This window comes from Molothrus ater, chromosome 5 (assembly GCF_012460135.2).
Source record: "Molothrus ater isolate BHLD 08-10-18 breed brown headed cowbird chromosome 5, BPBGC_Mater_1.1, whole genome shotgun sequence".
Classification (NCBI taxonomy): Eukaryota; Metazoa; Chordata; class Aves; order Passeriformes; family Icteridae; genus Molothrus; species Molothrus ater.
The window spans coordinates 808,482-835,094 of record NC_050482.2 but is presented as its reverse complement, the minus strand read 5'-3'; the positions used below and the strand labels follow the sequence as shown (position 1 = coordinate 835,094).

The following is a 26,613-nucleotide window of genomic DNA, read 5'->3' as shown; positions in this document are numbered from 1 at the left end:
CGCCAGGGGCCGGGCACGGCACGGCACGGCACAGCACGGGTGGCACGGTGCCCACCCCGGGGACAAGCCCAGCAGCGGCGCTGACCGCAGCACAGCCGTGTGGGACCCCAGGAGCAGCAGGGCCCCAGCCCGCAGGGGTGTGCAGAGCGCCCGGGGTGTTCGGGAATGTCGCGCCGGCAGCTGCAGCGGGATTAGTCCCGCCGGGAAGCGCGGGCAGCGCTAATCCCGGCAGATCCCAGCACATCCCGGCGGGAGCAGGGATTAGGGAGCACGGCCGGGGCTGCGGGGAACCAACCGGGGTGGCCCTGACAGGGACTGGGGTGGGCACCGAGGGGACAGGGAGATGGGAATGGGGGGTGACAGGGATGGGGGAATGGGAATGGGGAGATGGGAATGGGGGATGTGAGAAAGGGGAGGGATGTGGGAATGGGAAGGGGAGATGGGAATGAGGGGAGATGGGAATAGGGAGAGATGGGAAAAGGGGATATGGGAATGGGGGGATGTGAGAATGGGGAGATGGGAATGGGGAGAGATGGGAAAAGGGGAGATGGGAATGGGGATGTGGGAATGGGAGATGTGGGAATGGGGAGATGGGGATGGGTCCTAGCAGGGACAGGGATGGGAATGGGTGCTAGGGCGAATGAGAATGGGTGCAGGAGGGGACAGGGATGGGAGGGGACGGGAGTGGGTGATGAAGGGCATGAGGACAAGCGCTGGAGGGGACAGGGATGGGGGACACGTTGTGGGAGGACAGGTGAAGGGTGGTGGAAGGGTTAAAGATGGGGTACAGGGGATGGGGGGACAGGGATGTGTTCGGGGAACACAGGGATGGCTGCAGGGGGACAGGGACACAGGGCCCAAGGACCAGGATGTCACCTCCTCCCGGGACCCCTCGACAGGGCAGATCCAGGGGCCCCACCCGCCCCTCCAAGGGATGACGGAGCCACGTGGGGACCCCTGGGCTCTGTCCCCTCTCGGTGACCGCCACCCCCCGGAGCCCCCCCAGCCCGGCAGCGCGGGGCCCCCCCGGGAAAAGGGCGGGGGGCCCGAAATTCCCGAGGGCCCGCGGTTCCCTGGCAACGCCGGCGGCTGCAGCCGCTCCGCACGGCGCTTCCCACACACTGCGGCGGCGCCTGCGCCGCGACACGGGGACATCCCTGCGGCGACACGGCTGGGGGGACACCCCCGGGCAGCCCCGAGCCCGGCAAAAGGGGGGACACGGCGTGGGGGTGGGCACCGGGGACGGAGAACCTCGGGAGGGAGGGGACAGTGACCTCAGGGGGAGGGCACAGTGACCACAGAAGGGAAGGGACACACACCCTGGGGACAGAGACCCCAGGGGGAATGGGGACACAGACCCCGGGGAGAGATGGGGACAGTGACCACGGAAGGGAGGGGACAGTGACCGCAGGGAGAGGGGACAGTGACCCCAGGGACAGTGACCACGGAAGGGAAGGGACAGTGACCAGGGAGGGAGGGACAGTGACCTCAGGGGGGAAGGGGACACAGATTCCGGGGGTTTGGGGACAGTGACACCACGGGAAGGGGACACCTGCGGCCAGCCTGGCCTCACCTGGGTGCCCGGGGCCGTCAGGTTGAGGGTGGTGGGGCGGTGCTTCTGCGTCTCCTCCAGGGCGGGCGAGGGGATGGGCGAGGCCGAGGGGGACGGCGGCGCCTCCAGCTCGTTGCCTTCCTCCTCCTCCTCTTCCTCGTCGTCGTCATCGTCGTTGTCGTCGATCATCTCGAACTCCTGGAAGTCGTCCTGGAAGGTGCACACGGGGTGCGGCTGCTCCCCGCGCTCCAGCACCAGGCAGTCCTGCGGGTGGCACCGTGTCAGGGACAAGGGGACAGCCGCGGGCCACCCTCCCTGCCACCGAGGGGTGGCAGCGTCCCCAGTCCCCGCTGGGGGGTCCTAAAGGGGACAAGGGACCCCCGGCTCACCCCCTTTGCCTCAGCACCCACAGAGCCACCAAAGCCACCGCTGTGGGTGAGTGGCGGCAGCCCGGTGTCCCCACAGCCCCCGCGGTGTCCCCAAGGGCCACCAGGCTCCTGCACCTTCTCGTAGTGGTCCGAGTCGTAGTTGAGGCCGATGCCGCAGTCGTCCGTGATCTCCGACAGGTCCTCGTCATCAAACTCCTCCAGGCTGATGTCCTGGGGGGGCCTGGGGACACAGGGGACACAGGTCAGCAACGGAGCAGCCAGGCCCTCGTGGCAGCATGAGAGCAGAGTGGCACCACGGGGACAGAGGGGACACAGCTCAGTGACAGAGCAGCCAGGCCTTCTTCCGTCAGAGCAGAGTGGCACCACGGGGATAGAGGGGACACAGCTCAGTGACAGCCCGGCCAGGCCCTCGTGGCAGCATGAGAGCAGAGTGGCACCACGTGGACATCCGTCTGTGCACGGGTGACACTCTCAGTATGGGAGCACCAGGGACATGGCACCAGGACACTGCCACCCCTGGGTGCCACATGGACATGGCACCACAGCCCTGCCACCCCTGTGTGTCACACGAACATGGCACCACAGCCCTGTCACCTCTGGTGCCACACGGACATGGCACCATAACCCTGTCACCCCTGGGCGCTGGCACAGGACAGACAGAGGGACATGTGTCCATAGCACAGGGACATGGCACCAAACCCTGTCACCTCTGGGTGCCATCACCAAGAGAACCACAAGGACATGTCACTACAACCCTGGTGCCACTGGCGCCACATGGACATCACCATAACCCTGTCACCCCTGGTGCCAGCACGGGACAACCACAGGGACACATCACCATAACACAAGGACATGGCACCGCAGCCCTGTCACCCCTGGCTGCCAGGTGGACATGGCACCACAGCCCTGTCACCTCTGGGTGCTGGCATAGGACAACCACAGGGACACAGGGACATGTCACCATAACACAGGGACATGACACCAAACCCTGTTATCCCTGGTGCCACATGGACATGGCACCAAACCCTGTCACCCCTTAGTGCCAGCACAGGACAACAACAGGGACATGTCACCACAACCTTGCCACCACTGGTGCCACATGGACATGTCACCATAACCCTGTCATCCTTTAGTGCCGGCATGGGACAGCCGCAGGAACATGTCACCATAACACAGGGACATGTCACCATAACACAGGGACATGGTACCACAGCCCTGTCCCCCCCGGGTGCCAGATGGACATGGCACCACACCCCTGTCACCTCCGGGTGCCAGATGGACATGGCACCAAACCCTGTCCCCCCTGGGTGCTGGCACAGGCGAGCCACGGGCACACGTCACCCAGGGCTGTCACCACGCGGTGGCACCGGCTGGGCGGAGGTGCCGAGGCCACCGCATGTCCCAAATTCCTGTCCCCGCAGAATCCCCAGAGCCGAGGTGGGGAGGGGACGGTCACCAGGTCTGGGGTGACCTGTGCTGCTGGGGGGGTCACAGCGGCACGGCTGGGGGTGACAAAGGCTGTGACACCCCGAGGGGCCCTGAGCGCATTCCCAGGGAACGGGGGTGCCATGGAAACCAGCGGCTCCTGCGGGAACAACGGAACCGAGAGAAATCCCCAAATCCTGAAATCCCAAAATCCCAGCAGGGTTTGGGGCTGGAAAACAGAAACTGGGGGTTTGGGGGGGCTCGGTGAGGGGGGAGATACAGCCTGGGTGCCACCGGGACCCTCTGGTCACCCTCCATGGGGCTGGGGACACACGGGACCATCCCCAGGGGTGTGTGGCAGCATCCAGGTGCCAGCAGGACCCTCTGCCAACTCCCATGGGGTTGGGGACACACGGGACTCTCAGCTGGTCCCAGGGGGATGTGGCAGCACCCAGGTGGCAGCAGAACCCTTTTTCCATGGGGTTGGGGACACCCAGGACCCCCCAGCTTGTCCCCAGCGGGGTGTGGCAGCACCAGGGCACCAGTGGGACCCTGTGCCCACTCTCTGTGGGGCTGGGGACACCCAGGGTCCCCCAGCAGCACCTGGACATCAGTGGGAACCTCTGGTCACCCTCCGTGGGGCTGGGGACACCCAGGGCCCCCCATTCCAGTCCCAAGGGTATGTGGCAGTGCCTGGCTGCCACTGGGACCCTGTGCCCACCCTCCATGGGGTTGGGGACACCCAGTGGCCCCCATTCTGGTCCCAAGGGTGCCTGGGTGCCACTGGGACCCTGTGTCCCGCCCCGGTGGGCTCGGGCGGGTGCGGGGGCTCAGCCCGCAGGGTGGCAGCAGGGTCAGACCCCAAAGGGGACCCAGGGCTGTCCCCTGTCCCCCCCGCGGTGCAGCCGCTGCCGATTCCCCGGCAGGAAGATTCCCCTAATCCCATAATTCCCAGAAGTAGGGCACGGCCGCGCCGAATCCGCGCAGATTTGGGGCAAAAGCGGCAGAAACGGAGCCGGGGCCGGGGCTGCGGCGGGAGCGGGGCTGAGCGGGGCCCCAAAGGACACAGGGGACAGGGGAGCCCTGGGCTGGGGGGTGAAGGGTCCCGGGGTGTTGGGGAGCGCAGCCTTTTGGGGTGCAGAGCCCTGGGGTGCTGGGATGGGAAGTCCTTTGGGGTGCAGAGCCCTGGCGTGTAGGGGAACTGAAATGTTGGGGTTCAGAAACCTTTGGGGTGCCGAGCTATGGGATGTGGAAGTGCAGAACCCTTTGGGGTTCAGAACCCTTTGGGATTTCAGGGTGCCAAACTCTGGGGTGTTGGGGTGCAGAGCCCCGGGCTGTTGGGGAGCAGAAAGTTTTTGGTGTGCAGAACCTTTTTGGGATATTGGGGCACAAATCCTGTTGGATTGTAGGGACCACAATCCTGTTGGATTGTGGGCCATTGGGGAACAGAGTCCTGGGGTTTTGGGGTGCAGATCCTGTTGGGTTAAAGGTCAGAGCCTGGCGTATTGGGGAACAGAGCCCCGGGGTTTTGGGGTGCATAACCCCAGGATGTCAGGGAGCAGAACCCTGAGGTGTTGGGGTGCAGAGCTCTTTGGGGTGCAGAGCCCAGGATGTTGGGGTGCAGGGCCCTTTGGGGCACAGAGACCTGATTTGTTGGGGAGCAGAGCCCCAGAATGCTGAGGAGCAAAGTCTTGGGGTGTCAGGGAGCAGAGACTTTTGGGGTGCAGGGCCCAGGGGTGTCAGGGACCAGAGTCCTGGGATATTGGGGTGCAGAACCCAGGATGTCGGGGTAGAGATCCCAGGATGCTGGAGAGCAGAGCCCTACGGGGAGCAGAGCCCTATGGGGTGCAGAACCCTACGGGGTATAAAACCATCTCCCCAACCCCACAGAATATCAGGGGCTGCCCCCCTGCAGGACCCTCTGCTGTCCCCGGGCTCTTAGGGGGTCCTGTGGGCACAGAGGGGGACAGGGACAGCGGGGCTGAGTCCTACTGGGGTGGGGACCTCGGGGTCCCCTCCTGCACCCCACCCTCAGTGGGGGAGAAACTCCTGATCCTGGCTGGGGGACACGGGAATGGGATGGGATGGGATGGGATGGGATCCATGGGATGGGATGGGATGGGATGGGGACACTGCAGTGGGGTGGGGACACTGTGGTGGGGTGGAAATGACATGGAGGGATGGGGACACTGCTTTGGGTTGGGATGGTCACATGGGATGGGAATGACACAGTGGGATGGGGACACTGTGGTGGGATGAGGTGGTGGCAGTGGCATGGGGACACTATGGTAGGGTGGGAATGGCACAGTGGGATTGGGGTGGTCACAGTGGGATGGGAATGACACAGTGGGATTGGGACACTGTGGTGGGGTGGGAATGGCACAGTGAGTGGGGTGGTCACAGTGGGATGGGGACACTGCGGTGGGATGGGGCAGATACAATGGGATAGGGGCACTGTGACGGGATGGAGCCAGCAGTGAGAGCCCATCCAGCCCCACAATCTCCCTTGTGGGAGGGACCCCTCGGGACCAGGCTGGGGCCAAAGGCAGCGCCCTGGCCATGGGTGCAGGGACACAGCACCAGGGATGAGCAGCGGGAACGAGGACAGTGCCCGGCCCCACCATGGGGACACTCCTGGGACCGGCTGGCACTGAGGGAGCCGAGGGTGGGGACAAGGCCAGGGGGCCTCACCCAGCCCCACACACACACAGAGGATCGGGAAGGGCAGGACCCCCCCTCCCCACAGCATCCCAGTGACCCCAATGCCAGGATGGGCCGGAGGGGACAGCATCACCTGGCGGGGGGCAGGGGGCCAGGAGGGCTGGGCAGGGGACAGCGGCGGTGCCAGCGCTGCCAGCGCTGCCAGAGCCGGGAGGGCTGGTCAGGGGACAGCGGCAGTGCCAGCGCTGCCAGGGCCGGGAGGGCTGGGCAGGGGACAGCGGCGGTGCCAGCGCTGCCAGGGCCGGGAGGGCTGGGCAGGGGACAGCGGTGGTGCCAGCGCTGCCAGGGCCGGGAGGGCTGGGCAGGGGACAGCGGCGGTGCCAGCGCTGCCAGGGCCGGGAGGGCTGGGCAGGGGACAGCGGCGGTGCCAGCGCTGCCAGGGCCGGGAGGGCTGGGCAGGGGACAGTGGCGGTGCCAGCGCTGCCAGGGCCAGGCTCCCTCCCCGGGGAGCGCTGCTGGCGGCGCAGGCCCCGGGCGGGTGGAATTTCCTCATCGCTGCCAGCCCCGCTCCCTGCGCACCACCCGGGGGGCTCCGAGAGCCGGGACGGGACCCCAGAGCGGCCGGGAGGGGAAGGGACCCCCACAGTGGCCGGGAGGGGACCCCCACAGCAGCCTGGGACCCCTCCTGCTCTGTGCCCGCCCACTCCCGGAGCCGGCTCTGACCCTGTGGTCATCCCAAATTGGGGACCGGGGGCTCCTGACTGGCACCTGGGGCTGCCACGGCCCGAGCGGGAGGTGGGAGCCCTCCCAAGCAAGGCCCGGCTGCGTGCGCGCCTGGAATTCCCTCATCGAGGGAGCATTCCCTCATCCAGGCAGCATTCCCACCTCGGGCATTCATTCCCACCTCGGGCATTCATTCCCACATCCAGGGAGCATTCCCAGCCCATTCCGGCCTCTCCAATCCGGCCAGGGGGTCTCACCCCACCGGGCACCCCAAGCCGGGCTGGGCACCCCCTCCCTGCCCGCGGCTCCTTAGGGAAGGCACAGCCAGGTTCGGGTTCGGGTTCTCCGTCACCATTCCCGGCTGGATCTCGGCATGCTCGGGGAGCCCCAGGGAGCGGCCCCGGGTTTGGGATGGCTCCGGGCACAGCTCCTGCTCCCCACACTGGGCCCGGCTGCCCCAGGGCCCGGCCCGGGGCCGAGCAGCCCCAGCGAGGCCGTGGCGTCCCCTCCCTGCGCCACCGCGGGCAGGGACACCCCAGGGTCCTGCTCTGCGCTGCGGCCCGGGAAGGGGACAGCCCGGCGACAGGGACATCCTGGGGACAGGGACATCCTGGGATGCTCAGAGAAGGGGACATCCTGGGGTTGGAGATGCTCAGAGAAGGGGACATCCTGGGGATGGGGACATCCTGGGGATGGGGATGCTGAGGGAAGGGGACATCCTGGGGCCAGGGACAGCCCAGAGAAGGGGAGCCCTGCCCAGCACAGGCCACCGCCACCCAAGGGCACGTCCCGCAGCCCCGCTGTCCCCTGCTCCTCTCTCCGCAGCTCCCGCATCCCCGGGGCCCTCCAGGTGCCCCTCACGGCCGCCTCCTGCCCTTCCCATTCCGCTGCCGGGCGCCTCGGCCCCGCAGTGCGCCAGCCCGGCCCGCACCCCGCACCCCGACCCCGCACCCCGACCCCGCTCCCCGCGCCCAGCCAAGGTCAGGAGCGGGGCGGGCCCCGCCGCGTCCCCTCCCCGCGGGACCCCCGGCGGCCCTGCGGGAAGGTGACCGATCCCGAGGCCCCGGTGCGGCGTCCCGGCTGCGGGAACCCCCCCGGAATCCCCTCGGCATCCCCCCGGCCGCGCCGAGCCTCGGGGGGCGCTGAGCCCCCGCTCCCCCCGCTCCCGGGACCGGCCCCCCCATCCCCGTCCCCATCCCGGGGCCGCTGCGGCGCCTCGGGAGAGACAAAGAGGCGGCGGCGGCTCCTCCCGCAGCGGCCCCGGGATGCGGCGGCCCCGGAGGCCGGGGGGGGCTCCGGGCTCCGGGCCCCGGCCTGGGGAAGGGGACGGAGGGGACCCCGCGCCCCCCGCCCGCGGCGCTCCGGGGGCTGGATGGCGGCGCCGTTAGTGCCGGGAAGGGCCGCGTTGGGGCGGGGGCCGGGAGGAGCCCCCCCGGTCCCGCATCCCAAGGTGAACGCACGGGCGGGGGGAGCGGCGGGCGGGGGGGCCGGGGTGCGGGCCCGGTGCAAGGGCGGCACGGCGGCAGGGGAAGGGCAGCGCGACCCCGCATCCCCCCCGCGCATCCCCCGCGCATCCCCCGCTCACCGGCAGCCGGGCGGGGAGAGCGAGTGGAAGGTGGAGAGCGAGAACATCTCGGCGCGATCCGCCATTTTCTCCGGCCGGGGCTGCGCCGGACTGCGGAGCTGCGGGAGCGGGGGGGGAGCGGCGGGAGGAGCTGCGGGAGCGGCGGGGGAGCGGCGGGGGGCGGGAGGAGCCCGGGAAAGAACGGGGGGGGGACGGGGGACGGGAGGAGCTGCGGGAAAACGGGGGGAGAGGGGCGGGAGGAGCTGCGGGAGCCGCGGGGGGAGAGGGAGGAGCCGGGAGGGGCGGGGGCGGCGGGAGGGAGGGAGGGACAGGGAGGGGGTTATGGGATGGGGTGGGATGGGATGGGGTGGGATCGGGTGGGATGGGATGAGGGGCGGTCCAGGGGTCTAGAGAAGGAGGGGTCTGGGGGTGTGGGATGGGATTGGGGGAGTTATGGGAATGGGGGTGGGATAGGGAGGGAATGGGGAGTGGTCCTAGGTGGGCGGGGGGGGGGGGGGGGAATCTCCTGAGGCGAGGGGAGGGGAGGGGAGGGGAGGGGAGGGAAGGGAAGGGAAGGGAAGGGAAGGGAAGGGAAGGGAAGGGAAGGGAAGGGAAGGGAAGGGAAGGGAAGGGAAGGGAAGGGAAGGGAAGGGAAGGGAAGGGAAGGGAAGGGAAGGGAAGGGAAGGGAAGGGAAGGGAAGGGAAGGGAAGGGAAGGGAAGGGATCAGGAGGGAAAGCTGGGACGGAGAGGGGCAGGAAGGGGTCGGATCGGGGAGGGGGAACAGGGGGTCAGTAGGGTCTCTAGGACATCAGGGGTTTTATAGTGGGGTCAGGGGGTCTATAGGAGGGGTCGAGGGTCTAAAGTGGGGCCAGAGGGTTTATAGGGGTGGCCAGGGGGTCTGTAGGGGGTTCAGGGGTTCTGTAGTGGGGCACGGCAGTTTATAGGGTGGTCAGGGGCTCTGTAGTGGGGCAGGGCGGTTTATAGGGTGGTCGGGGGCTCTGCAGTGGGGCAGGGCGGTTTATAGGGTGGTCAGGGGGTCTGTAGTGGGGCATGGCGGTTTATAGGGTGGTCAGGGGCTCTGTAGTGGGGCAGGGCGGTTTATAGGGTGGTCGGGGGCTCTGCAGTGGGGCATGACGGTTTATAGGGTGGTCAGGGGGCCCATAGGGGGTTCAGGGGCTCTGCAGTGGGGCAGGCCGGTTTATAGGGTGGTCGGGGGGTCTGCAGTGGGGCAGGGCGGTTTATAGGGTGGTCGGGGGGTCTGCAGTGGGGCAGGGCGGTTTATAGGGTGGTCGGGGTGTCCATAGGGTGCGCGGGGCTCTGTAGGGGCGGTGACAGGGCCGGGGGCGGAGCTGTCCGCGGTGCTGAACGCGGGAAAGGGGAACAGGGGCTGTACGGGGGAGCAGAGGGGCTATAGGGGATCGGGGGGGCTCTGTAGGGGATCCCGAAGCTCTGTAGGGGTGCCGAGGGATCCATAAGGGGCTCAGGGGGTCTGTGGGGTCGGAAAGAGGGGACAGGAGCTGTGTGGGAACTGGGAGCAGAGCACAGGGGCTCCGGCGTCTATAGGGGATCGGGGGGCTATAGGGGGTCTATAGGGGATCTGGGGGAGCCTATAAGGGGGTCAGGTCTCTGTAGGGGATCGGGCCCTATGGGGCGCTCTATGGGGTCGCTCTGTAGGGTCGCTGAGCGGGGCCGGGAGCCGCGCAGGGCTCGCGAGCGGAGCTGTCCCTGGTGCTGACACCGGGACCGGACAGCGGCCGCCGCTCGTGGCCGCAGGGGACACCAGGGACGGTCCCAGTTCGGGGCGCGGGCAATGCGACCCCCGAACTGCCACCCGTGGGATGTGGGGTCCCTCAGTGTCCCCGTGTGTCCCCCATTCCCTCAGTGTCCCCCTGTGTCCCCCATGTCCCTCAGAGTCCCCACACCCTCAGTGTCCCCCATGTCCCCAAGCGAGGCTGAGGCCACTTTGGTGCCACCACAGGGTCAAGGGGACACCGAGGGCACCCCAACCCCCACCCCTCTATGACCCACTCCTGCCTGTGCCTCTTCCCAAAATTCCCATCCATCCCAACTTCCCATTCCAAACCCTCCCAACATTCCCTCCCTCCCATCCATCCATCCATCCATCCATCCATCCATCCATCCATCCATCCATCCATCCATCCATCCATCCATCCATCATCCATCCATCCATCATCCATCCATCCATCCATCATCCATCCATCATCCATCCATCATCCATCCATCCATCCATCATCCATCCATCCATCATCCATCCATCCATCATCCATCCATCCATCCATCCATCATCCATCCATCATCCATCCATCATCCATCCATCCATCATCCATCATCCATCCATCCATCCATCCATCCATCATCCATCATCCATCCATCATCCATCCATCCATCCATCATCCATCCATCCATCATCCATCCATCCATCCATCCATCCATCATCCATCCATCCATCCATCATCCATCCATCATCCATCCATCCATCCATCCATCATCCATCATCCATCATCCATCCATCATCCATCCATCCATCCATCCATCCATCATCCATCCATCATCCATCATCCATCCATCCAAACATTCCCATCCACCCCAACACCCCCATTCCCAGTTTCTACCCCAACGTTCCCAGTTTTCACCCCACTTTCCCATTCCTTTCTTCACCCCAACATTCCCATTCCCAGTTTCCACCCCAACATTCCCATTCCCATCTTTGTTCCTTTGGGGTTTTGGGACATGGCCCCACCCCAGCCGGGGTTTGGGGTTCCAGGAGCTCCCCCCGGGGTGTTTGACCCCCATTCCACAGGGAAAACATTCCCTGAAAACCGAGCAGGGTCTTCCCAAGCCCAGGGATTCCCAAACTCCCAGAGGGAATTGTGGCTTCAAGGGACTTCAAAGGTTTTCCAAGGATAAGCTGGGCTCGATGCTCCTTTGGGATCCCACTCCAGATGTTCCGGGATTCCTCTGGCCCCTGCCAAGGCTTGGCCCCCTTTCCATGGAAAATGATCCCAAGTATCCCCATTGGCCCAGGCTGAGGCCACTCCCTCTTTTCCCAGGGCTCATTCCCTGGATAACTGGGATGTGCTGGCAATTCTCACGGAGGTGTGAGCACAGAATTCCCAGATTATTGAGTCTGGGAAAGAATTCCAAGGTCACCGAGTCCAAGCTGGCCCCAATCCCCACCAGAGACCTGAGTGCCACCTCCAGGAATTCCTTGGACACCTCCAGGGACGGCGACTCCAGAGGTCCCTGGGCAGCCCCTGCCAAGGCCTGAGCCCTTTCCATGGAAAACGATCCCAAATCCCAGAGCTGAGCCTGCCCTGGCCCAGGCTGAGGCCGCTCCCTCTTTTCCCGGGGCTCATTCCCTGGAGCAGATCCCGATCCCCGCTGGCTCCTGGCAGGAGCTGGGCAGGCCCAGAAGGACATTCCCGATCCCTGCCCCGATCCCGGCAGAGCTGCCCTGGCCCCAGCCCGGGGCACATCCCACTTTTCCCGGGCTCTCCCTCCACGGATCCCTGGGGGGCTCAGGGGCCCTTCCCGAGGCACTGCCGGCATTCCATGGGCAAGGATTCCACAATTCCCCAACCCTGGTGGGGCCTGCCTGGGAAGGACCCCCCAGCCCATCCCAAGGATCCCCCAGGATCCAGGAGATCCCACGGGCATGGCCCAGGAAGTTTTCCAAGCGTTTCCATTCCCAGGATCTGGGAATTCCACCCTGGGTCAATCCCAAACCTTTGGCTTCCAGAATAGATCCAGAGGATCCACCTGGACCAACAAGAGCTCTGAAAAATGGGAGAAATTCCTACTGGGACAATCCAGCCTGAGGAAAATCCATCCATTCAATCCTTCCTGCTCTCCTTATCCCAAGTTTTTCCTTTTCCTTCTCACTTCCAGCCAAGTCCTTCCCACAGAGCCGCAGGGTCTCCTCATTCCCAAATCCTGGCCCCTCTCCACATCCAACCCCCACCACTTCCCACCCAAACATGGAACATCAGCTCCTGGAGCAGCAGCTGGAGCAGCTGGAGCTGAGATTCCACCCAAAAAAAACCGAATTTCCCTTTGGAAGAGGAAAAGCCAAAGCCGGGAAATCCCGGATCCGCACCAGCACCGCCCAGCCCCGAGCCCAGCCCAGGCCCGATGGAAATCTGGGAAGCAAAGGGAAATCCCTCGGGAATGAGGGAGCCCCAGGGCCGGCACAGGGCTTCCAGAAGCTTCCCTGAGAATCCCGGGATGAGCCAGAGCCCATCCCGAAGGAGCCCCAGAGCCGCCTCTGCTCCAGGCTGAGCCCAGATCCCAAATCCCTCTGGCGTTTTCCAGCCCAAATCCCAAATCCCTCCGGAGTTTTCCAGCCCCCTCCCCAATCCCTCTGGAGTTTTCCAGACCTTTCCCAAATCCCTCCGGTGTTTTCCAGCCCAAATCCCAAACCCCTCCAGAGTTTTCTAGTCCAAATTCCAAACCCCTCTGGAGTTTTCGAGTACCCTCCCATAGCCCTCTGGAATTTTCCAGCCCTGTTCCCTCCCTGGCCCCATTCCAGCCCCTCCAGGGCTCTCCAGGATTCCGGCTGGGGCCTCACCGGGGCCACCTTTGGAAAATTTGGGAAAACTCCCAGAAAGGTTTGGGATCACCATCCCCGTAGGGGTTTCCATCCCCACAGAGGTGGCACTTGGGGACACGGGGGGTGGCCTTGCCCCGCTGGATCCCAGGGGATTTTCCAGCCTCCATTCCCCCCCCCCCGGGCAGGCCGGGGTGGCAGCAGCAGCTGGCACAGATGCCACCACCCCCCGTCACCCATCTGTCACCCCCGGCCCCCCCGACACTTCCCGAGGTTCCGGACATAATCCGGGATTGGGGCCGGGCATCGCTGCCACCCCCGAGCCCGGGAATGTCACACGGGGGGGACAGGGTGACCCCAGGAATGGACACAGCTGGACACGGACACGGGGCGGGCCCGGAGTTTATTGGTGACCATGGGCAGGGGACACAGTGGCCATGGGGGGACAGGGTGACCATGGGCAGGGGGACACAGTGGCCATGGGGGGACAGGGTGACCATGGGCAGGGGGACACGGTGGCCATGGGGGGACATGGTGACCATGGGGGGACACGGTGGCCATGGGGGGACATGGTGGCCATGGGCAAGGGACATGGGACCATGGGCAGGGGGACAGGGTGACCATGGGCAGGGGGACATAGTGGCCACGGGGCAGTGTGGGGTTTCCAGGGGGGGCTTTAGGGCTGGGGGTGTCTGTGGGATGGGAATGAAGTGTTTATGGGGTGGGACAGGGCTGGAGGTGTCTGTGGGGTGGGGATGGGGTTTTTGGGGGGCATTATGGGGCTGGGGATGTCTGTGGGGTGGGCACAAGGTGTTTATGGGGTGGGACAAGGCACAAGGTGTGTCCATAGGGGCACTGTGTGTTTATGGGGTGGGCACAGGGTGTCCATAGGGGGTACAGGGTGTTTATGGGGTGGCACAAGGCACTGTGTGTTTATGGGGTGGGCACAGGGTGTTTATGGGGTGGGACAAGGCACAGAATTTGTCCATAGGGGTACAAGGTGTTTATGGGGTGGGACAAGGCACAGGGTGTCCATAGGGGCACTGTGTGTTTATGGGGTGGGCACAGGGTGTCCATAGGGGGTACAGGGTGTTTATGGGGTGGCACAAGGCACAAGGTGTTTATAGGGTGGGCACAGCCAGGTCCCCGTGCCCTCAGCCCACTGTCCGTGGCCGGCCGGGGGGTGGCTCAGGGGGTGTCCCCGTTGTCCCCCTGTGCCAGCAGCAGATCCAGGTAGGCCCCAGAGATGAGGTCCTGCTCCCCGATCCCGAATTCCTGCAGCAGCTCCCGCGCCAGGCGCTGCCCGTCCTCCTCGCTCTGCTCCGGCCGCAGCACCACCTGCGGCCACCCACGGTCACCCGGGGCCACCAGGGTCACCCAGGGCCACCGGGGGTGCCACTCCCCCTGTCCCCTCACCTCCAGCTCCAGGAAGTCCCCGAGCCCCTGCACCCGGTCCAGGTGCAGCCGGGTCTGGCCCAGCAGGAACAGGAGCCGCTCCTTCCTCACCGTGCCCAGCACGCCCAGGGACTGCGACAGCACCGCCTGGGGACAGGGACAGGGGTGACACAGGGCCCAGCATGCCAAGGGACTGCGACAGCACCGCCTGGGGACAGGGACAGGGCTGACACAGGGACCCCACAGTGCCCAGGGACTGCGACAGCACCGCCTGGGGACAGGGGTGACACAGGGCCCAGCACGCCCAGGGACTGCGACAGCACCGCCTGGGGACAGGGACAGGGGTGACACAGGGCCCAGCACGCCCAGGGACTGCAACAGCACCGCCTGGGGACAGGGACAGGGGTGACACAGGGACCCCACAGAGCCCAGGGACTGCGACAGCACCGCCTGGGGACAGGGGACAGGGGTGACACAGGGACCCCACAGAGCCCAGGGACTGCGACAGCACCGCCTGGGGACAGGGACAGGGGTGACAGGGGTGACAGGGGGTGACAGGAGTGACAGGGACCCCACAAAGCCTAGGGAATGGAAGAGCACTGCTTGGGGTGACACGGGGACAGGGGTGACAGGGGGTGACACAGCGACCCCACAGAGCCCAGGGCCCGTGCCACCACCGCCTGTGGGCACAGGGGGTGACAGGGGTGGCACAGGGGATTACAGGGGTGGCACAGTGGGTGACAAGGTGGCACAGGGACCTCAGCTCTCCCCCAGCCCCGCTCACCTGCAGCCCCTCGGGGTCAGCCGTGGGGGTGATGCTGAACCTGGACAGTTTGGGGCCGGCGCTGTCGGGGCGCTCGTAGAAAATCAGCTCCCCCCGGCCGTCCTGGGGACGGCCACAGGTAGGGACAGGTGAGAACAGGGACAGGAGAGCACGGGGACAGGTGAGGACAGGGCCAGGGCCAAGCCCCTCCAGCCACCCCTCACCTGTGTCTGGCGCAGCTTGAGCCGCCCCCGCGGCACCCGGAAGAACGTGTCGGTCTGGAGCAGCACCTGCCCGCCCCCGGGGCACACCTGGGGCGGCTCCTGCCCCTCACCCGTGCCCCGTCCGCCCCCGGGGCACACCTGGGGCGGCTCCTGCCCCTCACCCGTGCCCCGTCCGCCCCCGGGGCACACCTGGGGCGGCTCCTGCCCCTCACCTGTGCCCGGTCCGCCCCCGGGGCACACCTGGGGCGGTCCCTGCCCGGCCCCGGGGCACACGGGGCACACCGGGCCCAGCCCCCGCAGCCTCAGGGCCGCCCTCAGGGCTTCCTCCCGCGCCCTCAGCCGCGCCTTCACCTCCACGTTCCGCCGCATCCCGCCGAGCGCGCCCATTGGCTGCCGCGCACGCACCACCTCCCCGAGGTGGCTTTCTATTGGTCGGTTAAACCGTCAATCAGCGAACCGCGTTGTTATTGGTTAGAGGCTGCCCGGTCGCCGCCCTGGCCGAGCGGAACGGGGCAGGGGCGACCATGGCGGCGGCGGCGGGGGGCCAGGGCAGCGGCAGCGAGGACGGCGATGTCCCTGCCGCCACCCGCCTGCAGGCCTACGCCTGGTGCCGCGAGTTTCTGGCCGGCTCCTGGAAGCTCATCGGCCCGGACGAGTTCGGCATCTGGCCCATCGGGTAGGAAGCGGAACGGGCGAGAGCGTGTTTCCCCCCCCGCCCTCTCCGCGGTGGTCTCGTCCCGGGGTTTAGGGAAGCGTCCCTCACAGCGGCCCCGGTTACCCCGCAGCGGTGTCCCTGTCCCCTCCCAGTGTCCCCAGACCTGTGTCCCAGTCCCCTCCCAGTGTCCCTGCTGCCCTCCGGACCAGTAGCCCAGTGTCCCTCCCAGTGTCCCCGGACCAGTGTCCCGGTCCCTTCCCCGACCCTCTCCCAGTGTCCCCAGCTGCCCCACCCCGAAGCAGCATCCCTGTCCCCCAGTGTCCCCAGCTGCCCTCGGGGCCGTGTCCTAGTGTCCCCTCCCAGTCGCCTCCCAGACCATCATCCCTGTCCCCCGGTTGTCCCCACGGACTGGTGTCCTGGTCCCTCTCCCAGTTGCCCCCAGTTTTCCCCCGGACCCGTACCCCAGTGCCTCTCCCAGTGTCCCCGGGCATTGTCCCCATCCATTGTCCCCAGTTCTCTCCCAGTGTCCCCAGTCCATTGTCCCTAGTGTCCCCATCTCCTGCCAGGTGCCCAGCACATCCTGAACAGGGGTGTGGCTGTCCCCCCATGTCCCCTGCAGTTACCTGTGCCACTTCAGTGTCTCCCCTTCTCCGCCTGGCTCCCAGTGTCCTGGTGCCCCCTGACCCCACAAATCCCACGGCGGGGAACTCTTGTACGAGTGTGCACTGCCCGGGTGTGTCAGTGTCCCCCTGGTGTCCCCAATGTCCCCAGTGTCCCACAGCGGGGGGCTCAGTAACCTGCTGTACAAGTGCACGCTGCCTGAGGTGTCCCCCTGGTGTCCCCAATGTCCCTGTCCCACAGCGGGGGGCTCAGTAACCTGCTGTACAAGTGCACACTGCCCGGGTGTGTCAGTGTCCCCATGGTGTCCCCAATGTCCCTGTCCCACAGCGGGGAGCTCAGTAACCTGCTGTACAAGTGTGCGCTGCCCGGGTGTGTCAGTGTCCCCCTGGTGTCCCCAATGTCCCCAGTGTCCCTGTCCCACAGCGGGGGGCTCAGTAACCTGCTGTACAAGTGTGCACTGCCCGGGTGTGTCAGTGTCCCCCTGGTGTCCCCAATGTCCCCAGTGTCCCTGTCCCACAGCGGGGGGCTCAGTAACCTGCTGTACAAGTGCACGCTGCCCGGGTGTGTCAGTGTCCCCATGGTGTCCCCAATGTCCCCAATGTCCCTGTCCCACAGCGGGGGGCTCAGTAACCTGCTGTACAAGTGCACACTGCCCGGGTGTGTCAGTGTCCCCCTGGTGTCCCCAATGTCCCCAATGTCCCTGTCCCACAGCGGGGGGCTCAGTAACCTGCCGTACAAGTGTGTGCTGCCCGGGTGTGTCAGTGTCCCCATGGTGTCCCCAATGTCCCCAATGTCCCTGTCCCACAGCGGGGGGCTCAGTAACCTGCTGTACAAGTGTGCGCTGCCCGAGCACGTGCAGAGCGTGGGGGACGAGCCCCGGCAGGTGCTGCTGCGCGTCTATGGGGCCATCCTGCAGGTGAGGCCGCAGCCACACCCCGTGGGGACCCCAAACCCCACGGGGACCCCATGGGGACCCCAAGAGACCCCCTGGGATTGGGGATCCGGCTGGAGTGGGAGTGCTGGGGTTGGGGATTCTGGGGCCATCCTGCAGGTGGGGGGACAGCCACTCCCCGTGGGGACCCCCAGGACCCCAAACCCCATGAGGACCCCAAGGGAACCCCCTGGACTCCCTGGGATTAGGGTTTTTGGGTGCCCTCCCTCTGGGGTGGGAGGTGCTGGGGTTTGGGGTTCTGAGGCTCCTTGGGGTGCTGGGTTTGAGGTCCCGTTTTTGGGGTGCCAGTATTGGGGGTGCTGGGTTGGGGGCCCGTTTTTGGGGTGCTGGTGTTGGAGTTACTGTTTTGGGGTCTCGGTTTTGGGGTAACGGTATGGGGATCCTGGTTTTTGGGGTCCTGTTTTTGGGTCCCATTTTGGTGTCCTGTTTTTGTGGTACCATTTTTGGATTTCCTATTTGGGGTCCCGTTTTTGTGGTCCCATTTTTGAGTCCCATTTTTTGGGATCCCTGTTTGGTGTCCTGTGTTTTTTGTGTCCCAATTTGAGATCCCGGTTTTGGGGATCCCATTTTGGGGGTCCCATTTTGGTGTCCTGTTTTAGTGGTCCCATTTTTGGATTTCCTATTTGGGGTCCCATTCTTGGGGACCCCATTTTAGTGTCCTGATCTGGGATCTGGTTTTTGGGGATCCCTGTTGGTGTCCCATGTTTTTTGTGTCCCGTTTTTGGGGATCCCTGTTTGTGTCCTGTGTTTTCTGTGTCCCAATTTGTGGTCCCATTTTTAGGGATCCCTGTTTGGTGTCCCGTGTTTTTGGTGTCCTGACTTGGGGTCCTGTTTTTGGGGATCCCCTTTTGGTGTCCCATGTTTTTGGTGTCCCAATCCGTGGTCCCATTTTTGGGGATCCCTGTTTGGGGATCCTGTGTTTTTGGGTCCCAATTTGGGGTCCCATTTTTGGGTCCCATTTTGGGGATCCCTGTTTTGTGTCCCGTGCTTTTGTGTCCCAATTTGAGATCCCATTTTTGGGGATCCCATTTTGGGGATCCCATTTTGGCGTCCTGTGTTTTTGGTGTCCCAATCTGTGGTCCCATTTTTGTGTCCCATTTTGGGGATCCCTGTTGGTGTCCTTTGTTTTCTATGTCCCAATTTGTGGTCCCATTTTTGGGTCCTGTTTTGGGGATCCCTGTTGCTGTCCTGTGTTTTTTGTGTCCTGTTTTTGGGGATCCCTGTTTGTGTCCTTTGTTTTCTATGTCCCAATCTGTGGTCCCGTTTTTGGGTCCCGTTTTTGGGGCTCCCTGTTGCTGTCCTGTGTTCTTTGGGATCCCGTTTTTGGGGATCCCCGTTTGGTGTCCCGTGTTTTTGGTGTCCCAATCTGTGGTCCCGTTTTTGGGTCCCGTTTTTGGGGCTCCCTATTGCTGTCCTGTGTTCTTTGGGATCCCGTTTTTGGGGATCCCCGTTTGGTGTCCCGTGTTTTTGGTGTCCCAATCTGTGGCCCCGTTTTTGGGTCCCATTTTGGGGATCCCCGTTTGGTGTCCCGTGTTTTCGGTGTCCCAATTTGTGGTCCCGTTTTTGGGTCCCGTTTTTGGGTCCCGTTTTTGGGGCTCCCTGTTGCTGTCCTGTGTTCTTTGGGATCCCGTTTTTGATGATCCCCTTTTGGTGTCCCATGTTTTTGGTGTCCCAATCTGTGGTCCTGTTTTTGGGTCCCATTTTGGGGATCCCCGTTTGGTGTCCCGTGTTTTCGGTGTCCCAGTTTGTGGTCCCGTTTTTGGGGCTCCCTGTTGCTGTCCTGTGTTCTTTGGGATCCCGTTTTTGGGGATCCCCGTTTGGTGTCCCAATCTGTGTCCCCGTTTTGGGGCGCCCCTGTCCCCCCCCTGCAGGGCGTGGACTCGCTGGTGCTGGAGAGCGTCATGTTCGCCATCCTGGCCGAGCGCGCGCTGGGGCCGCGCCTCTTCGGGGTGTTCCCGCAGGGCCGCCTGGAGCAGTACCTGCCGGTAGGATCGGGGTCCCCCGCGCCCCCCGTGCCCCCCCCGGGCACCCCCAACCCCCCGTGCCCCCCCAGAGCCGGCGGCTGCGCACCGAGGAGCTGCGGGACCCGCGCGTCTCGGCCGAGATCGCCGTCACCATGGCGCGCTTCCACGGCATGGCCATGCCCTTCAACAAGGAGCCCAAGTGGCTCTTTGGGACCATGGAGGGGTGAGGGGACCTGATCCCACTGGGAATGGGGATGGGGGAACAAAATCCCGCTGGGAACAGGGAATGGGGCAAGGGGACACAAACCCCACTGGGAATGGGGAGGGGGGACCAAAATCCCACTGGGAGCAGGGAATGCGGTCAGGGGACCTGATCCCGCTGGGAATGGGGAGGGGGGACCAAAACCCCACTGGGAACGGGGAGGGGGGACACAAAATCCCACTGGGAACAAGGAATGGGGTGAGGGGACCCAAAATCCCACTGGGAATGGGGAGGGGGGACCAAAATCCCACTGGGAATGGGGATTGGGGTGAGGGGACCAAAATCCCACTGGGAACAGGGAAGGGGGACCAAAATCCTACTGGGAACAGGGAAGGGGGACCAAAACCCCACTGGGAATAGAGAGTGGGGAGGGGGGACCCAAACCCCACTGGGAATGGGGAGGGGGGACACAAAATCCCACTGGGAACAAGGAATGGGGTGAGGGGATCCAAAATCCCACTGGGAATGGGGAGGGGGGACCAAAATCCCACTGGGAATGGGGAATGGGGTGAGGGGACCTGATCCCACTGGAACAGGGAAGGGGGACCAAAATCCTACTGGGAACAGAGAGTGGGGAGGGGGGACCCAAACCCCACTGGGAATGGGGAGGGGGGACCCAAACCCCACTGGGAGCAGGGAGTGGGGACCCCAAGTCCCATTGGGATCAGGGAGTGGGGACCCCAAGTGCCAGCAGGTCCAGAGCCCGGGGGTTTCCTGGCTGCTTCCAGAGGGTCCCGTGTGACACAGAGGGGACAGCGGGTGGCCTTGGGGTGGCCCTGGGGTGGCCGGGGCTGGGCAGGGAGCTCTGGGGCTTCTGTCCCCTGTGTCCCCACGCTGTCCCCATGTCCCCACTGTCCCGTGTCCCCAGGTACCTGCAGCAGATCTCAGAGCTGACGTTCTCAGAGCCATCACAGCTGCAGCAGCTGGAGCAGCTCCGGGGCTACAACCTGGAGCAGGAGATGAGGAGCCTCAGGTCACTGCCACCCCCTGAGTGTCCCTCTGCTGTCCCTTGTCCCCGCCCGGCCCCGCGGCGTCCCCAGGGCAGGGGGGTCTGTGGTTCTCTCTCCTCCCCTCTGTCCCCTCTGTCCCTGCTATCTCAGGTCCCTCATGTCCTCCTATCCCTGGTGTCCCCCATGTCCCACATATCCCTGTGTGTCTCTGTGTCCCTGGTGTCACCTGTGTCCCCCATGTCCTCAGGGTGACCCTGGTGTCTCCCCTGTGTCCCTTGTATCCGTGTCACCTCTATCTCCTGGTGTCACCCATGTTTTTTGTTCCTCTGTGTCCCACATCCCTGCATCTGCCATGTCCCCAGTGTCCCTGTGTCCCCCATATCCTTGGGGTGTCCCCTGTGTCCCCTGTATCCCCCATATCCCCGTGTCCCCATTTCCTAGGACCATCTCCATGTCCCTGGTGTCCCCATGTCCCCATTTCCCTGGATTCCTGTGTCCCCCGTGTCCTTGTATGCCAGGTATCCCCCTTGCCCCCAAAGTCCCTGTGCCCCCGTGTCCCCAGATCCCTGCATCCCCCATGTCCCCGTACCCCTGGTGTCCCCCCATGTTCCCATATCCCAGGACCCCTCCATGTCCTTGGGCTGTCCCTCATGTCCCCATACTCCTGGTGCCCTCCCATGTCCCCGGGCTGTCCCTCTGTCCCCACCCTGGTCCCCCAACCCCTCCCCGTGTCCCCTCTGAGCCCCTCTCGCCCCTCAGGGACCTGCTGGAGGCCACCCCGTCCCCGGTGGTCTTCTGCCACAACGACGTGCAGGAGGGTGAGTGACACAGGGTGGCCCTGTCCCCCAGATCCCCCAGATCCCCCAAAACCCCATAAATCCCCCAAACCCCGACCCTACAGGGAACATCCTGCTCCTGGCGGGGCGCGAGGCCTCCTCAGACCGGCTCATGCTCATCGACTTCGAGTACAGCAGCTACAACTACCGGTGGGCTTGGGGGCCCCTGGGGGGTTTGGGGTGTCCCTGAGGGGATCTGGGGGGTCCCTGGGGGGATTTGGGGGGTCCCTGGTGTTCCCTCATGTTCCATGATCCCACTGGGATTTCCCCACTCCTGCTCACATTCCACGGTCCCGGTGGGATTAGGAGCTCCCCCTCACAAGTCCCTGATCCTGGGGGGATTTGGGGGTCCCTGGGGGGATTGGGGGATCCCGGGGGGGGGGGGGTCCCTCACACTCCGTGATCCCACTGGGATTTGGGGGCTTCCTGCTCATATTCCTGGTGGGACTTAGGGGCTCCCCTTTCTGAGTCCCTGCTCTGTTTTTTTAGGGAGATTTTAGGGGGTCCCTGGGAGCTTTTGGAAGCCCTTGTGGGGATTTGGGGGTCCCTAGAGGATTTGGGGTCCCTACAGGGTTCCCCACACTCCATGACTCCACTGGGATTTGGGGGCTTCCTGCTCATATTCCGTGACCCCGTTGGGATTTGGGGTTCCACCTCTCTGCTCCATGATCATGATGGGATTTGGGGGCGCCCTGTCCCCGCTCCATGCTCCCAGTGGGATTTAGGGCTCCAATGCCCTCTCCACACTCCCCGTGGGGTTTGGGGTTCCCTCTGAAGGCTCCCAGGTGGGTTTGGGGTGGCAGTGGGGTCGGTGCTGATCCCCAGTGATTTTGGGGCTCACAGTGGGGTCGGTGCTGATCCCCAGTGATTTTGGGGCTGGCAGTGGGGTCGGTGCTGATCCCCAGTGATTTTGGGGCTCACAGTAGGGTCAGTGCTGATCCCCAGTGATTTTGGGGCTCACAGTGGGGTCAGTGCTGATCCCCAGTGATTTTGGGGCTCACAGAGGGGTCGGTGCTGATCCCCAGTGATTTTGGGGCTCACAGAGGGGTCGGTGCTGATCCCCAGTGATTTTGGGGCTCACAGAGGGGTCGGTGCTGATCCCCAGTGATTTTGGGGCTGGCAGTGGGGTCAGTGCTGATCCCCAGTGATTTTGGGGCTGGCAGTGGGGTCGGTGCTGATCCCCAGTGATTTTGGGGCTCACAGTGGGGTCGGTGCTGATCCCCAGTGATTTTGGGGCTCACAGAGGGGTCAGTGCTGATCCCCAGTGATTTTGGGGCTCACAGTGGGGTCGGTGCTGATCCCCAGTGATTTTGGGGCTCACAGAGGGGTCGGTGCTGATCCCCAGTGATTTTGGGGCTCACAGAGGGGTCGGTGCTGATCCCCAGTGATTTTGGGGCTCACAGAGGGGTCGGTGCTGATCCCCAGTGATTTTGGGGCTCACAGAGGGGTCGGTGCTGTGTGACCCCCCCGCTGCAGGGGCTTTGACCTGGGCAATCACTTCTGCGAGTGGGTTTACAGCTACAGCCACGAGGGCTGGCCCTGCTTCCAGGCACACCCCGAGCACTACCCCAGCCGCCAGCAGCAGGTCTGGGGGACCAGGGCCCCTTTGGGGGGGCTTTGGGGTCCCGGGGGGGTCCCTTGGGGCTGGAGGGTCCCTTTAGGGGTGCCTGGGGGTGTCTCCTGGGTCTGGGCAGGGGTGCCTTGGGGCTGGGGGAGGGGTTCTTTGGGGTCTGGGGGTCCCTTGGGGCCGGGGGGTCCCTTTGGGGTTCCCTTGGGGGGTCCCAGCCCCAATCCCAACCCTTCCCACCCTCCCCAGCTCCATTTCATCCTCCAGGTTTTTCACCCGTCCGAGATCTCGGGGAGTCCCAGGGCTGGGCAGGGGCTCCTTTGGGGCTGGGTGGTCCCTTTGGGGTCCTGGGGACATTCCCTGGGCAGGGGTCCCTTGGGGCTGGGGGGTTCCCAAGGGATCCAGTCCCTGCTCCCAGCGCCCGTGCCCCTCCCCAGCTCCATTTCACCCGGCACTACCTGTCCCAGTGCTCAGGGGTCCCTTTGGGGCCGGGGGTGTCCCTGGGGTGTCCCTTTGGGGCCAGGGAGTCCCTCTGAGGTCCCAGCCCTGCTCCCAGCCCCTGTACCCCCTCCCCAGCTCCATTTCATCTGGCATTACCTGTCCGAGTGCTATGGGGTCCCTTTGGCACTGGGGTGTCCCTGGGGTGTCCCTTTGGGGTCCCAGCCCCTGTACCCCCTCCCCAGCTCCATTTCATGCGGCATTATCTGTCCAAGTGCTCAGGGGTCCCTTGGGTGTCCCTTTGGGGCCAGGGAGTCCCTTTGGGGTCCCTTTGGGGTCCCTTTGGGGTCCCAGCCCCCGTGACCCTCCACAGCTCCATTTCAGCCACCATTACCTGTCTGAGGTCTCAGGGGTCCTTTTGGGGCTGGGGGTGTCCCTGGGGTGTCCCTTTGGGGCCGGGGAGTCCCTTTGGGGTCCCTTTGGGGCTGAGGTGTCCCTGGGGTGTCCCTTTGGGGCCCCTTTGGCATTGGGGTGTCCCTGGGGTGTCCCTTTGGGGTCCCAGCCCCTGTACCCCCTCCCCAGCTCCATTTCATCCGGCATTACCTGTCTGAGGTCTCAGGGGTCCCTTTGGGGCCGGGGAGTCCCTCTGGGGTCCCTTTGGGGCCGGGGTGTCCCTGGGGTGTCCCTTTGGGGCCGAGGGTGTCCCTTTGGGGTCCCTTTGGCATCGGGGTTGTCCCTGGGGTGTCCCTTTGGCACCGGGGTGTCCCTTTGGGGTCCCTTTGGCACCGGGGATGTCCCTGGGGTGCCACTTTGGGGTCCCTTTGGCATTGGGGTGTCCCTGGGGTGTCCCTTTGTGGTCCCAGCCCCGTGTCCCCCCCAGCTCCATTTCATCCGCCATTACCTGTCGGCGGCGCTGTCGGGCGGCGCCGGGCGGGCCCCGCAGGAGGAGCAGGCGCGCCTGGAGGAGGAGATGCTGCGGGAGATCGAGCGGTACCGCGGGGGTCCTCAGAGGGATGTTTTGGGGGGCTTTGTGCCTCTGTTTGGGGCGCTCTGTGCCACTTTTAGGGTCCTATGTGTGATTTTTGGGGGGTTTTTGTACCTCTGTTTGGGGTTTCCATGCCACTTTTGGGGTCCTCTGTGCCAAGTTTTGGGGTTTCTATGACCTCATTTTGGGTCTCTGTGCCATTTTGGGGGGGTCCTCTGTGCCACCACAGGGGTCCTCTGTGCCACTTTGGGGTCCTCTGTGCCACTTTTGGGGTCCTCTGTGTGGTTTTTCGGGGTCTTTGTACCTCCCCTGGGGGTCTCTGTGCCACTTTGGGATGTCTGTGCCACTTTCAGGGTCCTCAGTGGGATTTTTGGGGGGCTTTGTACCTCTATTTGGGGCCCTCTGTTCCACTTTTGGAGTCTCTTTACCTGTATTTGGGTTCTCTGTGCCATTTTTAGGGTTCTCTGTGCCCCCATTTGGGGTCTCTGTGCCTCTTCTGGGCCTCTGTGCCCCTGTTTGGGGTTTCTGTCCCTCATGGGGGTTTCTGTGCCATTTTTAGGCTCCCCTGCCCCACGCCCCCCTCCCGTGGGTGTTTCTGGGGTGCCCGGGGGGGATTTTGGGCTCTCACCGCCCTTTTCCCCCCAGCTTCACCCTGGCCTCACACTTCTTCTGGGGGCTCTGGTCCGTGGTGCAGGCCAAGATCTCCACGATCCACTTCGGGTACCTGGTGAGCTCTGGGGGCCGCTGTGCCCCTGTGGGGGCTCCACGAGCCCTCAACACCTTTCAGCCCCTTTCCCCTTATTTCCCCTCCCTTTCCCCATTTCTCCCCCTTTTTCCCCCTTTCCCCTTTCTTTCATTTTCCCATTTTGCCCCCCACTTTCTCCCCATTTTCCCCACTTTTTCTCCCATTTCCCCCCTTTTATCCCCCCTTTTCCCTCCTTCCCTTGCCCTTTCCTCACTCTTTCCCCCATTCTCCCTTTTCCCCCCCATCTTCCCCCCTTTTCTCCCCCTTCTTCCCCCTCTTTTCCCCCCATTTTTCCCCTTTCCCCTTTCTTTCCTTTTTCCCGATTTGCCCCCCATTTTCTCCCCCTTTTCCCCAATTTTTCTCCCATTTTCCTCCTTTTATCCTCATTTTTTTCCCTTTTCTCTCCTGCCCTGCCCCTTCCTCCCTCTTTCCCCTTCTCCCTTTTTTCTCCCCTATATTCCCCTTCCCCCCCTTTTCTCCCCGTTCTTCCCCCCTTTTCCCCCCATTTTTCCCCTTTCTTTCCTCTTTTCCCGATTTGCCCCCATTTTCTCCCATTTTCTCCCCTTTTTTCCCACTTTTTCTCCTATTTCCCCCCTTTTATCCCCCCCTTTTTTCCCCCTTTTCCCTCCTTCCCCACCCTTTCCTCCCTGTTTCCCCTTCTCCCTTTTCCCCCCCATTTTCCCCTTTCCCCCACCTTTTCTCCCCCTTCTTCCCCCCTTTCCCCCCTTTATCCTATTCCCCCCCTTTTTAACCCTTCCCTCCCCTTTTAAACCCATTTTCTCCCCTTTTTTGCCCATTTCCCCCCTTTTATTCCCCCCTTTTCCCTCCTTCCCTGCCCTTTCCTCCCTCTTTCCTCTTCCCCCTTCTCCCCTTTTCCTCCCCCTTTTCCTCCTCCTTTTCCTCTCCCTCCTTCCCCCCATTTTCCCCCTTTCCCTCCTTTTTTGCCCCTTTCCCCCCATTTTTAACCCCTTTTCCCCCTTTTTTGCCCCCTTTTCCCCCAGGATTACGCCCAGAGCCGTTTCCAGGCCTATTTCCAGCACAAGGCTCGCTGCTCCTGAGGGGATCCCCCAAATCCTGCCCCCCCCGGGCTCAGGGGGGGCGTTGGGACGGTTGGGGGGGTTGGTAACGGTTTGGGGGGGCCCTGACAGTTTGGGGGGCACCACAACGGTTTGGGGGGGCTGAGCCCCGGGACCCCCCCCGCACCCCGGGACTCGGCAGCAGAGGTGGGTGGGACCCCCCCCCCCCAATAAGGGTGGGATTTGGGGTGGGGGGCTCTGGAAACCCCCAGATCCGCACTCCTGGCCAGTAACGGGGGTTTGGGGTGGTTTTGGGGGGTTTGGGGCGTGGCACAGGGGGTGGGGGACCCCCGGTTGT

The 26,613-nt window shown here is 64.2% G+C and overlaps 3 protein-coding genes across 3 annotated transcripts in view; 1 reads left to right on the top strand and 2 right to left on the bottom strand.

Annotated features, from left to right (window-relative positions):
* MAPK8IP2 (mitogen-activated protein kinase 8 interacting protein 2) overlaps positions 1 to 8,624 on the bottom strand; it is a 28,260-nt gene extending 19,636 nt beyond the window's left edge. Inside the window, 3 exon segments of the mRNA XM_036400917.2 lie at positions 1,574 to 1,816; positions 2,056 to 2,161; positions 8,336 to 8,624. Of these exon segments, the coding sequence (XP_036256810.2) occupies positions 1,574 to 1,816; positions 2,056 to 2,161; positions 8,336 to 8,400 (414 nt within the window). The 5' untranslated portion in view covers positions 8,401 to 8,624.
* Positions 8,625 to 13,908: 5,284 nt separating this feature from the next.
* LOC118697676 (uncharacterized) lies at positions 13,909 to 15,633 on the bottom strand. The gene is made up of 4 exons (XM_036400491.2): positions 15,265 to 15,633; positions 15,062 to 15,163; positions 14,299 to 14,424; positions 13,909 to 14,220 (listed from the first exon to the last, which is right to left on the bottom strand). The coding sequence occupies exons 1-4, from the start codon at positions 15,631 to 15,633 to the stop codon at positions 14,071 to 14,073; spliced, it is 747 nt and encodes a 248-aa protein (XP_036256384.1). The 3' UTR covers positions 13,909 to 14,070.
* On the top strand, positions 15,321 to 26,546 carry CHKB (choline kinase beta). The gene is made up of 11 exons (XM_036401609.2): positions 15,321 to 15,940; positions 17,348 to 17,456; positions 19,364 to 19,477; positions 19,546 to 19,679; positions 20,587 to 20,691; positions 21,428 to 21,486; positions 21,570 to 21,654; positions 22,981 to 23,089; positions 24,390 to 24,499; positions 25,140 to 25,221; positions 26,241 to 26,546. Exons 1-11 carry the CDS (start codon positions 15,789 to 15,791, stop codon positions 26,295 to 26,297), a joined length of 1,116 nt encoding a protein of 371 aa, XP_036257502.1. The 5' UTR covers positions 15,321 to 15,788; the 3' UTR covers positions 26,298 to 26,546.
* The last annotated feature ends 67 nt before the right edge of the window (positions 26,547 to 26,613 follow it).